At 46.6% G+C, this 14,262-nt stretch overlaps 1 protein-coding gene and 1 non-coding gene across 3 annotated transcripts; one reads left to right on the top strand and one right to left on the bottom strand.

Annotated features, from left to right (window-relative positions):
- Positions 1-206: 206 nt before the first annotated feature.
- Positions 207-10,399, bottom strand: ZNF436 (zinc finger protein 436). 2 transcript variants are annotated; one of them, XM_060623884.3, is made up of 4 exons: positions 9,953-10,399; positions 8,562-8,654; positions 7,630-7,756; positions 207-5,125 (listed from the first exon to the last, which is right to left on the bottom strand). In XM_060623884.3, exons 2-4 carry the CDS (start codon positions 8,592-8,594, stop codon positions 3,873-3,875), a joined length of 1,413 nt encoding a protein of 470 aa, XP_060479867.1. In that variant the 5' UTR covers positions 8,595-8,654; positions 9,953-10,399; the 3' UTR covers positions 207-3,872. The 2 variants fall into 2 exon arrangements, with proteins under 2 accessions (XP_060479867.1, XP_060479868.1); XM_060623885.3 differs by lacking the exon at positions 8,562-8,654.
- Positions 10,400-13,587: 3,188 nt separating this feature from the next.
- On the top strand, positions 13,588-13,690 carry LOC132674040 (U6 spliceosomal RNA). Its single transcript, XR_009608364.1, has one exon. It is a non-coding gene; the product is annotated as a U6 spliceosomal RNA (small nuclear RNA).
- Positions 13,691-14,262: the final 572 nt, after the last annotated feature.

The following is a 14,262-nucleotide window of genomic DNA, read 5'->3' as shown; positions in this document are numbered from 1 at the left end:
TTCGAGCCCTGCGTCGGGCTCTGCTGACAGCTCAGGGCCTGGAGCCTGCTTCAGACTCTGTGTCTCCCTCTCACTCTGCCCCTCCCCTGTTCGTCTCTGTCTCTCTGTCTCTCCCCGCCTCTCAAAAGTAAACATTAAAAATTTAAAAAAAATGGAAAACTCATTAAAAAATAAATAAAATATTTAAAAAATGGGATTAACTATGAAACAATTTTAGGCCACGACAAGGTAATTTTCTTCTATTAGTTTTCCTCCTCAGTTGTGTTTCACTAATGCCCTTTTATCTTGAAGTCTCCTACAGATACACAGGGCCCAGGCTACGCCACTAGAGACGGGTATCTAACCAATGCTTCAAAAAGCCCATTCCTCCCAGGGCATAGGAACTCCTTTTCAAACAATACTAACTTTTGAAACAGTAGGGAACCACTTAACAAATTATCATTTCAGTGCATTCATGGGTGTCCTAACGGCCTGGAAGCAAAGCCCTAACCTGGCCTTTTAGAGAACAGCTCACACAGAAGGAAATCTGCTTCCATTATAATAATGGCAAAATATTAACATATCAAATACCCTTAGAGGGGGGCTCCAGGTGAGCCAGCATTTTCCTTTAACGTTTCCTCCCAGAAATAAAAATTGTTGAACATGTAGCAAGGAAAAAGAGAGCTTTAAACGATGTTTTAATAAAATCTCTTTTCTTTCCAAGTCTTGGGTATAGGTTTAATTGAAGTTTTTCTTTCATCTTTGTAGTTTTCCCCAATTTAAAGCACTTCGACTCCCTACCTCCGCCTAGACTGGCCCGCCATTTAAAGAAAGGTTTCATAAGAGAAAATTACTTGTAAGTAATTTGAAAATTGTGGCCACACCTTAGTAATACATAATCACTGCCTTAGGCAAACTGTGTCATGAATAGAGAGCCTTTGACTATTTCTAAGAGGGATCTGTTCTGGGATTCCAATACTAGTTCAGAAGAAATTGTTTTAGCGTTCTTAACAGATATCCAAAAATATCTCCTTAAAGCAACAAGGCCTCCTTTCATTTTTGCTTTTGGATGTGTTTGTGTTTCACCTTCTCCAAAGTTAACGAGACACTCATACCAAATACTTCCACGCTGCTTTGCCTCCAACCCAATCTTCACAGGAAACTCTCCAGATTTTTGCATCTTCCTAAAATAATGGCAATATCCAGAGGGCCCACCAGTGTGTGAAAATAATGTGCGCCCAAATTTCTACCAGAACATCTGTACAAATGCATCAGCGTAAAGACAATTGTGTCCACTCTTAGTGAATCTGACGAGAAACCAGTTTATGAATCGGTGCTGGGTTACTAAAATAATTCTCAGCTTTTTGATTTTTAAAAATTATACTTTTAATTATAGAATATTGTTAGAATACAGATGTAGATAGACACTAGCATAACTGCGACCGATACCCTACGAAAAACTGCTCTACATACTTACTTGTTCACTCACTCTCCACAACCATAGAAAACAGGCACAAAGTGTTCAGGGTATGTGCAGAAGCGGCCAGAGACTTGGGAGCAGGAAACATGCAGAAAGCATTAGCAAAGAGAGTCTGATGCAGAAGTTCTACACAAAAGTTCAACACAGCAAATGGGCAGCAGTTGGCAGAAAGACAGGAGACAGCTGGTCTGGCCCTTGCCCTTTGAACTTCCCAGCTGGAGTGTATATGTATGGAGAGATGGCTGGGGCACCAAGAAGCCTCTTCTTGAGCCACTCACCTCTAAGAAGCCAAAAGCAGCAGCAGGAACAGGTTGGGATGGGGCAGGAGAGTAGGGAAGAAAGAGGGAGTGAAATACCCTTGGGCCATGAGGATGCTGTCTTCTGTGGCCACTCCAAAGCTGATGCCCAGAGTGCCTCACAGAAACAACAGGCGAACTCTGATATTTGTTAAAACCATTAGCAACACTGATACAGGAAAGGACATATTCGAGTTCAGTCATCAAGAACATGTGAGTCATTCAACAATTAAAATATGGATACCCACGATCGGCTAGATTTTGTACAGGACACAAAACATGCTCCCTGCCCGAGTTGAGTTTGTATTTAAACGGGAGTGGCGACATGAAGAAACCTCCTTGATGGAGCGGTGTTTCATTTTGTTCCTTTCAAGGTTGTGTCCCTGCAAAGGATGCAGTCCCACACAGTTGTGGCTCCTAATGACTCGACGTAGTATACTACCCGAGGGAGACCACTGGCTCCTTTAACACACCAAGTCCCAAAGAGCTATGGCGAAATATTTTTCAAATGTTACAGCATTCACAATAAAGCACAGTAGAAATAGCTTGGGGCACTCTCGAAAAAGATATATTCCTTAGTCCACTCCCCCTCACACCTCCACCCCCAAGTGCCTGGATAAGCACCAATGCCTGGGGTATTTCTTAACTCCTATGTGGGCTGAGATAAGGAGAACTGACGCTAACAGGTTTAATTTGGGTCAACTTTCATCTTAACCACATGTATCTGTAGACTGACAGGATAGAAACACATTCCTATCTGGGTTTATTAATTCCTTGTGAGTAGGCCAAAGAGAAGAGTATTCAGTCTGAGAACAGGACACTCAACCTATCTGTCCAGTTATTACCTCCCACAATTGACTGATACACATAAACAAGTGCTTAGTTCTGTACAAAGACAGATCTTAAAGGAGCGTGCACACTAGAGCACTCGTGTTTAACATTTTTCCTTTATAAAAAAAAAAAAAAGAAAATGAAAGGACATTTCTCACACTGGAGTTGTCTGTAGTTCTGTCACATGATCAACATCACCCAGGAACATGCTAATTCTGTGTGAATTCAGTTTCCGCTACTGGAAAAATTACAGGAATACACGTTTTACTGTACATACACATGCCCTTATGCAAGCCAAGAGAAACACTGGGATGTGGCCCTTATCAAATCCTAGAGTTAGCAGTAGAATTGACCTCTCGAGGCAGAAGGGGAAGAACACAGAAAGGAATGGTGGTGGTCCTTGGGGAGGAACTCTGTGTTTCCTTCCCGGGAGCGGCCAATTCCACTCGGTCCTTACACTCCACCACCAGTATGGTCCTATCTTCCCTTGAAGATACCCTCCCTACATTGTTCCCTACAGTGATCCCCCAAAGAAAAGGAATACATTTTGATCAGTGGCAATAACAACAGTAACCAGCTCTTGCTAAAGTCACCACCATTGATGAGTCCTTGGTCCCCAAACCCGTGTCTCATGTTTCCTTTTAATCTGCATCTGTAGTTAGCTCTTGCAAAGATGCAAGCTTGAATAAAGGTAATTAGGAACAATGAGGGAAACGGTTATGATCATTGCCTTCATCGTGCAGAATCCTGCTCTCAGGAAGATGGAAAGATACAAATGCATACGCAACTCAAGGAAAACGCCTTTCAAGGGGGAAGATGTGCGTGCCCAACAGTTATGGAGAGTGAACAGGTGTGGCAATTCAGGCAGTCTCTGGTTGTCTTTTTCCGAAGCAGCTGTGACCACCCTATTACAGTCCAATGTTCCCCCTAGCATAGTTCTTTGGGCCACGGATGAGAGAGATAACTTTTAAAGATTTACTCCATTTCCAATCCTGAGGATTTACCAGCATGCATCCCCTGGTCTTCAGATTCCAGTTACTTGTGGAGCTGATTCTGATGAAGTACTTCATCACTATTCAGTGAATAAAAAAAATCACTCCTTGGGAGAAGGGGGGAACATTCCCAAAGTTGTGGGTCAGAATTTCAAATGGCTTATCTTCTTTGATGTTTCAAACGATGGCCGGCAAGGAACCTCACTACGGTAAAAGCAGCTCCGTCTTGAGGGAGCTCTTTGCTATCAAATAAAATTGTACCTTCAAGTGAATCATTTCTTATAATTACAGGACTTAGTCAGTATGTACCCTCTTATGTTTAATAAGTGCCGAGCTCCGGCTGAAGCTCTTCTCGCACTCAGTACATTCGTAAGGCTTCTCTCCCGTGTGAACTCTTTGATGGGTGATGAGGTTGGAGCTCTGAGTGAAACCTTTTCCACACTGTACGCACTCATAGGGCTTCTCTCCGGTGTGGGTTCTCTGGTGTTTAATGAGATCTGACCTTTCTCCGAAGCTTCGCCAACACTCATTGCACTCGTAGGGCTTCTCTCCGGTGTGAATTTTCTGGTGTGTGATGAGATGAGAGCTCCGGCTGAAGCTTTTCCCACAGGCGTTACATTCGTACGGCTTCTCCCCTGTGTGCGTTCTCTGGTGCTGGACCAAGTGCGAGATGCGGCTGAAATTCTCCCCACATTCGTTACAGTGGTACGGCTTTTCTCCCGTGTGGGCCCTGCGATGGCGCACCAGGTCGGAGTTCTGACTGAAATTCTTCCCACACTCATCACACTTGTAGGGCCTCTCCCCCGTGTGCACCCGATAGTGTTTGATGAGATCAGATCTCTCGCTGAAGCCTCGCCCACATTCATTACACTCGTAAGGCTTCTCCCCCGTGTGGGTCCTCTGGTGCTGAGCTAGGTGAGAGCTCCGGCTGAAGCTTTTCCCACACTCCTCACACTCGTAGGGCTTTTCCCCACTATGGGTCCTTTGGTGCTGGATGAGGTGAGACAGCCGGCAGAAACTTTTCCCACACTCGTTACATTTGTGGGGTTTTTCTCCAGTGTGGATCGTCTGGTGCTGAATGAGGTGAGAGCTTCTTCCGAAACTTTTCCCACACTCGTTACAGTCATAAGGCCTTTCCCCGGTGTGTGTTCTTTGATGCTGAATGAGGTGTGAGCTCCGACTGAAGCCCTTTCCGCACTCGTAGCACTTATAGGGTCTGTCTCCGGTGTGGGTTTTCTGGTGTCGATTAAGGTCTGAGATCTGACTGAAGGCCTTTCCGCAATGAGAACATATATGATACCGGATGCCCGTGTGGACTTCTTTGTGAACGAGCAGGTCAGTGACTTGTTGAAGAGGATAGCTCACCCACTCTTCGGCTGCTAGATCTCCCCACTGTCTTTCGGGCCTCTCCCTGCTTTCAAAGGCTTCTTCATTTTCAGGATTTTCCTCGGTGTTCCCCACAGGTCTTTCAGATGCAGTGCCAAATTCCACATCTTCACCAATCTCTTGCTTTGGATTCACTTCGTTCTCACTCCTGATCTCAAAATCTGTAATGAAGGGTAAATAATAATAATAATAATCCCGGCAAATACACAAAATTTGTCTCCTGTGTACCAGGCACTGTGCTAAGTTCTTTCCCCAAATTACTTCAATCACCCTGAGAGTCAGGCATTATGATTTCTACCCTATGGATAGTAAATTCTAGACCCCGAGAAGTGACCTGCAAAAAGTTCACAGAGTAGTAAGTGGTGGGACTAAGATTCAAATCCAGGTTTGTCTGATAACAGTTCATGCTCTGAACCATTACCGTTAATGGTTCTTTATGAAAATTGTATATGCTCCCGGTGTTTTCAAAGAACCAGAACAGAAAACATAAAAGACTGTATATTAGAATGCCTAGAAGCCAAGGACCTAGATGTTTTACATGTGATCGCATTGTGTGTACGTTCTTAAACTTTCCAAGCCTTCATCATTATCATTATATGATATTTACTATGAATCTACTGGGTTAGGATGGAAAAAACATTTTTGTCTAGCTATATCAAGTCTTAGTTGACAGGAAAAGTGACTGCCAAATGTTACTTGCTTCCTTCCAGTGGCCTTTAACAATTTTTTTAAAATTTTTATTTATTTTTGACAGAGAGAGAGAGAGAGAGAGAGAGAGAGAGAGAGACAGAGCATGAGAGGGGGAGGGGCAGAGAGAGAGAGAGACAGAATCCGAAGCAGGCTCCAGGCTCTGAGCTGTCAGCACAGAGCCCAACGCAGGGCTTGAACTCACAGACCAAGAGATCATGACCTGAGCCAAAGTTTGACGCTCAACCGACTGAGCCACCCAGGCACCCCAAGCGGCTTTTAAATGTGAATAGAGGAGGGAAGGTTGGAGAATGCACAAATGATGCCTGGCTCAGAACATCCCTGACATTAACTAAACACAGCCTTCAAATGAAAATGAAAAAGAAAATACACAACCACTATCTATAAGCAACTTTCTACCAGACACTGTTTTTCCAAGTTGTGTTACTTAGCACACTCATCAACCTAGAGGTTACTATGTATGCTGGGAGAAAAGGGTCCATGGATAAACTACTTTGGTAAATGGTGCATTCAACATCTCTTCTTAGAAATGGGCACGCCATTTAACACATTAAAGGTTCTGAAGAGTACTGAGGTTAAGAAGCCTTGTAAATTTTAATTATTTACTAATTTTTTTTTTTATTATTTTTCAGAGAGAGAGAAAAAGAGGGCACATGCATGAGTGGGCAAGGAGCAGAGAGAGAGGGAGACAGAGGATCTGAAGCAGACTCTGTGCTGTCAGCAGACAGCCTGATGTGGGGCTCAAACTAGTGAACCATGAGATTATGACCTGAGCCGAAGTTGGACACTCAACCGACTGAGCCACCCAGATGCCCTGTAGATATTATTTACCAATAATACTGGTATTTACCAGTATCAAACTTATTTGAGAAAAGAACTTATTTTTCTGTGTGTATGTGTGTGTGTGTGTGTGTGTGTGTGTGTGTGTGTGTGTCCTTCCATGCTTCCGTCCTTCTAACAAGTACTCCTTGGGCTGGCAGAGCCATACAGATTCACATTTCTTTAAGACTCTCACTGCTTGCTTTTGTTGGATTGGGGTGAACATTTGGATGAGAGACTGCACTATATCTAGATAAATAAATTTTAGTTGCTTTTCTAAAGGAAAGATCCAAGAATCTTGGAATATCAGGGAGAGCCCAAGGTAAAAAGGAAACCCCTTCTATTTGCCTTTTGTTCTGGAAAAGGCTATAGAAATAAAGATTTCAAAATAAGAATTAGTCCTAATGAAGGGCAGATGACCTAGTGAACCATATATGGTTGCTAAGTTCTATCAAGTCTTACTAGGAGGCAAAGTGAGTCAAAAGACTGTTCAGCTCAAGAATATACTGTTTATTGTAGTTACGCCCAGACCAAAGGATAGCTAAGAGAAGACAGGTTTACAAACCATCAAAACAATTACTTCTCTTCCTAATAGAATTTGTGATCTCGTTGAGTTCAGGATTTTTCTGGAACAACATTTGACACACTCAAAATTTACGATCAACTCTGAAACATCTCTAGACAGGTACCTGCTCCAGATAAATAAAGGACCTCTGGCAAAGCTAAGGCTCTGAAGACAAAACAAACACAAAAATGTGGCTTTTGCCCTCCCATGAACCTGAGTCAGAACCCTCCTCGTCTTCTAGTAAAACGACCATTTACATGGGCATTTATATCCTGGCAAGCACCATTATGTCAGACCTGTTTGGTCAGTGATCTGTACAAACAGGCTGGAGAGTGGTAGATGACTCAGGGCACAAGAAATCTGAATGTTTCTAAAATGGGCAGAAACGGTCTTTCCTTTTAGACAATATGACCTTGATGTTCCCACACTCCAAGATCTGCCTGAGGACTCAACTCAAACCAGTATCTGATTCAATGCTTTAAAAATCACACAACTTGGTTGTGTTGAAAGAGCTGAGCCATTTTTGAGTCTCAAAAACGTGGGAGTGAAGAAAGGCAGAGAATCCTTACTTACCTAGTGAGACAACGTTTCCGTAATTCTCCTGCATGACATCCCTGTAAAGGTCCCTCTGTGTAGGATCCAGAGGTCTCCATTCTTCCCGAGTGAGGTACATGGCCATATCTTCAAATGTCACAGGTGCCTGAAATCACACAATGCTTCCTCATTACTGGGTATCCAGAAGGTTAACACTAATTCCTCCTTTTGAAATTAGAGACATGGCTAGAACTGTTGCGAAGGCAAAAGGTATCAAGTCTGATCTGAAGAGTCCAAAGAAGAAATAAACAGGCAAAAAAAAAAAAAAAAAAAAAAGATGTGGGAGAGAAGGGATCCATTTACCAGCTGACTGCTCTGGTCCCATGGCCAGATACTCCTGTCCACTCCAGAACTTTATCTTCTAGTACTTTTCTCAGAACACACGTAGCGCCTACATCCCTACATCCCTTTTACTCGCTGTTCCTCTATTCCTGTATGTCTCAGACTAGTGAAAATTTACAATTCTTTAAGGCCCTGTTCCAGTACAGACAGTTCCTCAGTGTCCCCTGGCCCCCTGCTCCTCTCCACTCCTCCCTTAGGCTCCTTAGAATTAATCACCCCAACTTCTTGGTTCCCACACCACAGCACTTTGTTTCTACGACAAATAAAGCTGTTATCACGTTGTATCACAGTTCAACGAATGCGTCTGTCTCCCTACAGATTGTGAGCAGGCGGGGAGGGACCGTTCCGTCCATCTTTTGTCTTCCTAGGATTTAAAGGCATACAGCAGGTGTTCAATAAATGCTTGTTCGTGGCTATACTGGCCTGGTACTGAGGTTTCTCAAGGCAGAATACCGAAGCGAGCGAATTACTAATCCCAGGGAATTTCCAACAGGGATTTGCACAGCGAAGAAACGCCGGGACAAGGTGGGTAAGCAGAGGCAGGGTCCGAGAAGCCACCCCCGGCTTACCTGGGACCCAGCCATGAGCAGGGTGGCTGCCATCTCGGGCTCAAGGATTCGCCTCCCAGAAGAGAGAGCAGGAAAAGCAGCTAGCAGACAGCGCTAAAGGAGGCGAAAAGCAGGGCGTGAGGCACAGGAGATAGGCCCTGCCCACTCCCCAGGGCTGGAGTTCTGGCCGCCAGGCGGGTGGGGAGGGCCCGGGGCCCGGGACCCGGGCCGGGTCACTCTCCTTCCTGACCCTCGAGTGCGACCCGCCCTCTGTGTCTCCGCCACCGGAGGGTGGAGGCACTGCCGGAATTTACTAAGACAGCCCCCTAGCTCGGGCCCTCCGGGGCCGGGGGTCAAGTCGATGCTGTCTCGGGGAGGAGGCTCTCAGCCCAGCCCACAGAACGCCTCCGCTCTCCCATCTCGAGGCTGGCCCTTTCCGGCAGCTATCTCAGCCAATCAGCGAGCGAAGGTTGCAAAACGCTTTGCCAATCAGATGCTGAACACTAGGCCCGCCTCTTGTAGCGTGGCTGAGCACCTCGATCACGCCTGCGCCTGCTCCCGTGGCCTGCCGGGAGTTGGAGTTCCATTCCCGCGTACAAAGGCCAGTCAGAGGCCAAAAACCAAGGAGGGAAAAGAACAAAAGGGTGAAGAAGGAAGGGCGTCCTCCTAGCCAGGGAGGAGTATCTTCCGCTTTCGTCTCTCGGAGACCACGGCCCGATTAAGCCAGAGGGATCGCCCTGCATCTCCTCACGACCTTATGCTTGTCTTGAGTCGGGCCTTAACTTCGACGTCGGGCCTAATATAGGCGCTGGCTTGTGTTGAGTTCTGCTGGGATCAGCCCTAATTTGACAGCCGGGGCCTGAGAGAAAAGCGGCAGCCGCCCACTCCCCAGGGGAGACTCGGCGGCCGCGCTGGAACTTTGAGCTCCGCCCACGCACTACGTCTCCCAGCAGCGCCTGCGGCACTCTCACCCGGCTGCTCAGACTACAACTCCCAGGAGGCCCCGCGCCTCCAGTGCGCTGGCTAGTGGAGACCGCGGCTCGGCCAGGCGGTGTCCCGGCCCTGTTGCTATTAACCCTGTACGGGCATCCAACCTTGTCCTTCTAAAGAGGGCGCCGCTTGATGGGCGGGCTGAGCTGCGTCCAGCAGAGAAGAGAAAACCCGAGGGAAATCAAAAGCGAGGGTGGAGGATAGGGCGCATAAGAAGGAGCAAGTCAAGCCCCAGGGCTGAAAAAACCCGTCCTGATCATCCCTGGGGGCTTGTCTACTAAGAGGATTTCTGACGGTTTCCTGCACGGATGGGCTCTTGGGCCTCTGAGGGCCTGAGCTGGGCGGGCCCTCAGGATGCTAGTAGTCCCAGACCCGCTGAAGGTGGGAAACCGAAAAACCAAGCTGGGAAAGAACACACTTACCGCCTGCCGCGCAGAAGATCCACTAGATCGCCGGCTCCAAGATCTGAGAGGCGTCAAACAGATTCCAAATCCGCAGAGTTCTCTGAGACTTCGAGTGTTTGGAAGGATTCTAGAAATCACTGGCAGATCTCGGATATCTCAGACCCGCAGGTAGATCTCAAACCCGTAGACTTGCAGGCAAAGCCCAGAGATCGTAGGCGGATCCTAAAGACTCACAGACTCTCAAGCAGCTTAGGGAAACCACACACTCATAGGCAGATCCCCGAGACCACAGCAGCTGGCCAAGAAACACCAGCAGCGGCTAAGCTGCATTCAACTGGAGTTCTTCCGAACGGAAGGACTTGCAGCCTTTCCTTTCCCCAGCCAGGATGAGAAAATTAGACAATGGAAGCCGAACATTGGGGAAAGCAGGCATTCTGCGTGGGGAAGAGCTCTGAGCTCGCTGTAGCCTTGGAGAGGGAAGTGATGGAAAAAGAATATAGCAGCTTATTAGGGACTCCCACCCTCTTCAAGTTATAAATATCCCCAGAACCTTGGCTACGTGCCCAGAAGCCTGTTGTCTCTAACTTTACAGGAGATTTCTCTGCCTGGGCTGGGAAAGGGGCTTTTCTTTTGTTTTGCAGATACATCCACCCACTGAGTGACTTGAATTCTACCCCCCCCCCAACATGACTCCAGGCTATGCTTTTATTAGTGAGTGTCCTGTTCCCAGTGCCCAGTTATTTATGGTTAAATTACTCAAGTGTCTAAAAAGAACTAGGACCCTACCCAGCCATGAGGCAGACTCCCACTCCCACTGCTCTTCCCATCCCCAGCTGTGAGGTTAGGAATTCTTTAGATAGCTCAGAATTGTACCATCCTACCCCATCTGAAATTTATTTGGGTACCACAAAAAAAAAAAAAAAAAAAAAAAAAAAAGAAAAAGAAAAGAAAGAAAGAAAGAAAGAAAGAAAGAAAGAAAAAAGAAAGAAGAATTGTAGAGGATTCCCAAGAGACAATATCCATAGAGCAAAGAGGGTGGGCATCGAGGTCAAACAGACCTGAGTTGGAATCCGGGCTGTCTATCCTCTAGATAGTCATTCAATCTCTCCAGGCCCATTTCCCTTTATGTAAAACAGGGCAATCATACCTAAGGCGGTGGTGGGCACTAAGTAAGATGGGGTAAAGCCCTCCACACAGAATGAACACTCAGATGGTAGCCGTTATTATTATTAATCCTGCCTTTGGTGGCAGGGGAGACTTCCAGAAAGGCCTTGTGGATATTTTCACCAGCTCAGGAAATCTGGGAAGTCAGAGTGCTGGTGACCTTCACCCACATAGTGTTTCTGTCGGAAATCCAGAGGGAATTGGAAGTTGGGCCAGTTTGGTGGGTTCAAGCAAACTGGTGTATTGAGCCTATTAGAGCAGAGGTGTTTGAGGTTGCCAGAACCCGGCCAGTGGAGGCCTCGTTCTGGGAAGCTCCTGGGACGACTTTGGCTGAGTAAACGCACATCTCTAACTGGGCCTAAGGTGAGTAGAGCGCCTGCGCCACTCAGCCCAGCAGGGCTCCCTTTTCATCCCTTCTCTGACAGATTGCTTTGTAAACTTCCTTAGGCCTCTCTCCCCCTTGCTCCGGTGCTTTAAGTCCTTCTTTGTCCTCTGTTTCTTTTATTCCTCAGGCCTGCCTGGGGGCAGGACAACTTTCCTCTCCCAGCCCAGCTTGGCTGCTTGCCTCCTTCTGAGTGCTTTTCTCTCTCTTCACCTGGGACCCTCAAGAGGGTGGAGGAGAAGAGAGGCGAGAACAGAAGCTGCATTTGGTGCCCTTGAGGAGGAAGGGTAGGAAAGACAGTGGGTGAGGTGTTTCCTGCTGCAGCCTTCAGCTGGACTCAGGTTGGGGTTACTGGAGAAGGAGGTGGCTTCCTGCCCCATTGTTCAGGACTTCATTGTTTCTCAGGAATACTTGTTGTATGTGAATTTTCAATAATTAACTTGCAAAGCTGTACGTGTGCCAGTCATTCAGCAAACAGTGAGCACCTACTGCGCACAGAGGTGGCAGCACAGCCTATCAGCACAGAAAGGGGCCAGAAGAACCTTCTGGCCAGGGTCTCCAAATTGGGCTTTTGACACAATCTCCAAATGGGGTTTCACATTATGGCAGATCCACTGACCGGTTTGATCAAAGACCCTCCGTCTGTGTCCCTAAACTTGTTTCTCATTAACAGACCGCTAGGCCTGTGGTGCATTATAAATTATTATATTTCAATAAATCCTATCATTATCTTGTGAGAAGCACAATTATGTTGTATTTTTTTGTATTCTTAGAAGCATTCATTTATTAAACATGGAAAAACTTGCCTCAGTATTTATTTGCAAACTTGTTTTGCCATCTCCTCATTTTCAAAAATACCAGGCACATCAAAAAATCAAAGTGCCCGGGCTCCTCTTGACCCGCCCCCCACCCCCACCAGGAGCAGAGAGGAAGCCTCATCACAGCACAAGGAGCTGGGGACACGGGGACACTTGCAGTGACTAGGAGTCCCTGCAGTCCAACTGCTGTAGTACATGATGAGCAAGTCTGTGCCGAGGAGGGGGCAGACTGAGAGCAGAGGGCAGGGGAGGAGGCTTCAGAGAGGAGGTGACATCTGAGCTGGCTTGCAAAGATTGTAGGAGTCTCGGAGGTGGAGAAGAGAGGGGAGGGAAAGCATTCCAGTCTTGCAGAACAGCATGTGCGAAGTCACGGAGGCGTGGAAGGACAAAGCTTGTTCCAGGATAGCCAGGACTGTGCAGGGCTAGAAGGAAGGGTGTGGAGGTAGAGTGGCAGGAGGAGGAAGCCGAGCAGGGACAGTCTCTTGTGTCCCCTTGCCTGCCTGTCTCTGCCTTTGGCTGTGGATCAGCAGAGCCGGTGATGAGGTACAGATGGGGGGGCGGGGGCGGCCTGGGGGCTGGCCTGGGGTGAGAAGAGCACATTGACTGCAGAAGGAGTGGGGAGTGGAAAGGATAGGGAAGTTCTTTAGGAACTCATGCATTTCAGCTAGTTTTCTCCCGAGAGGATCAACATTTTCCAAAAATGTAAACAATTGCATTAAAAAATGTACAACAAGCTTACTTAGCATTATTTAGCCTACTTAAAGGCATTGCGAGGCCCACAGTCACTGAACATGTCTCTGTTCTGTACCAGACACTGCGGGGAGATAGGACACCGCCCTCACGGTGACTGCAGGGCTGTCGTGAGGATTACATTTGAGAATGGCTACAAAACATGGGCACAGAGAGGGCCTGGCCACACGGCGGCCATGACTGTTACGAGGGAAGTAAAACACATCACAGATGCTCTGTGAGATGAAGCCGTATTTCAAAGCAGCTTAGCGCATGAACAAGGACCCAGGTTCAAGTCCAGATTCTGTCTCCTAGAAGCAAATTGCTCTCTGGACTTTGGTATCCTCAGTTTTGTAAAAAGAGTGTAGTAATAACAGTTCAGAGAGACAGAAAGTGGAACAGTGCTTGCCAGGGCCTCAAGAAGGTGGGAATGGGGAACCGTTCAACAGGTATAGAGGTTCAGTTTTGCAAGATGAAAAACGTTCTGGAGATTGGCTGCACAACGATGTGGATGTACTTAACACTACTGCACTGTACGTACTTAAAAATGGTTCAGACGGGGGCTCACTTTGGCAGCACATCTACGAAAATTGGAACAATACGGAGATTAGCATGGCCCTGTGCAAGGATGACACACAACTCCGTGAAGCAGTCCATTAGAAAAAAAAAAAAAAACCCCACCTCACACTTGTCAGAATGGCTAAAATCGGCAACACAGGAAACAACAGATGTTGGCAAGGATGTGGAGAAAGGGGAAGCCTTTTACACTGTGGGTTGGGAAGGCACACTGGTGCAGCCATTCTGGAAAACAGTATGGAGGCTCCGCAAAGAGTTAAAAATGGAACTACCCTACGACCAGCGACCAGTGACTGCATTGCTAGGTAGTTACCCAAAGGATACAAAAATACTGATCCGAAGGGGCACATGCACCCCAATATTTACAGCAGCATTATCCACAATAGCCAAATTATGGAAAGAGCCCGAATGTCCATCGACCGAGGAATGGACAAAGAAGATGTGGTATATATATATATATATATATATATATATATATATATATATGGAATATTACTCAGCCATCAAAAAGAAAGAAATCTTGCCATTTGCAATGACGTGGGTAGAACTATAGTGTATTATGCTAAGCGAAATAAGTCAGGGAAAGACAAATACCATATGAATTCACTCATATGTGGAATTTATGAAACAAAATAGATGACCATAGGGGAAAGGGGGAA

Source organism: Panthera onca, chromosome C1, assembly GCF_046562875.1.
Source record: "Panthera onca isolate mPanOnc1 chromosome C1, mPanOnc1 haplotype 2, whole genome shotgun sequence".
NCBI classification, from domain to species: Eukaryota; Metazoa; Chordata; class Mammalia; order Carnivora; family Felidae; genus Panthera; species Panthera onca.
This window is presented reverse-complemented; position numbering and strand designations above follow the sequence as displayed.

What these genes read in the sequence shown, in the direction of transcription:
- ZNF436 (XM_060623884.3), bottom strand. Translation starts at nt 8,594, where the DNA reads ATGGCAGCCACCCTGCTCATGGCTGGGTCCCAG. An exon ending in TGCTCATGGCTGGGTCCCAG is followed by an intron (nt 7,757 to 8,561) that starts GTAAGCCGGGGG and finishes GTGTGATTTCAG; the next exon opens with GCACCTGTGACATTTGAAGA. An exon ending in CGGAAACGTTGTCTCACTAG is followed by an intron (nt 5,126 to 7,629) that starts GTAAGTAAGGAT and finishes CCTTCATTACAG; the next exon opens with ATTTTGAGATCAGGAGTGAG.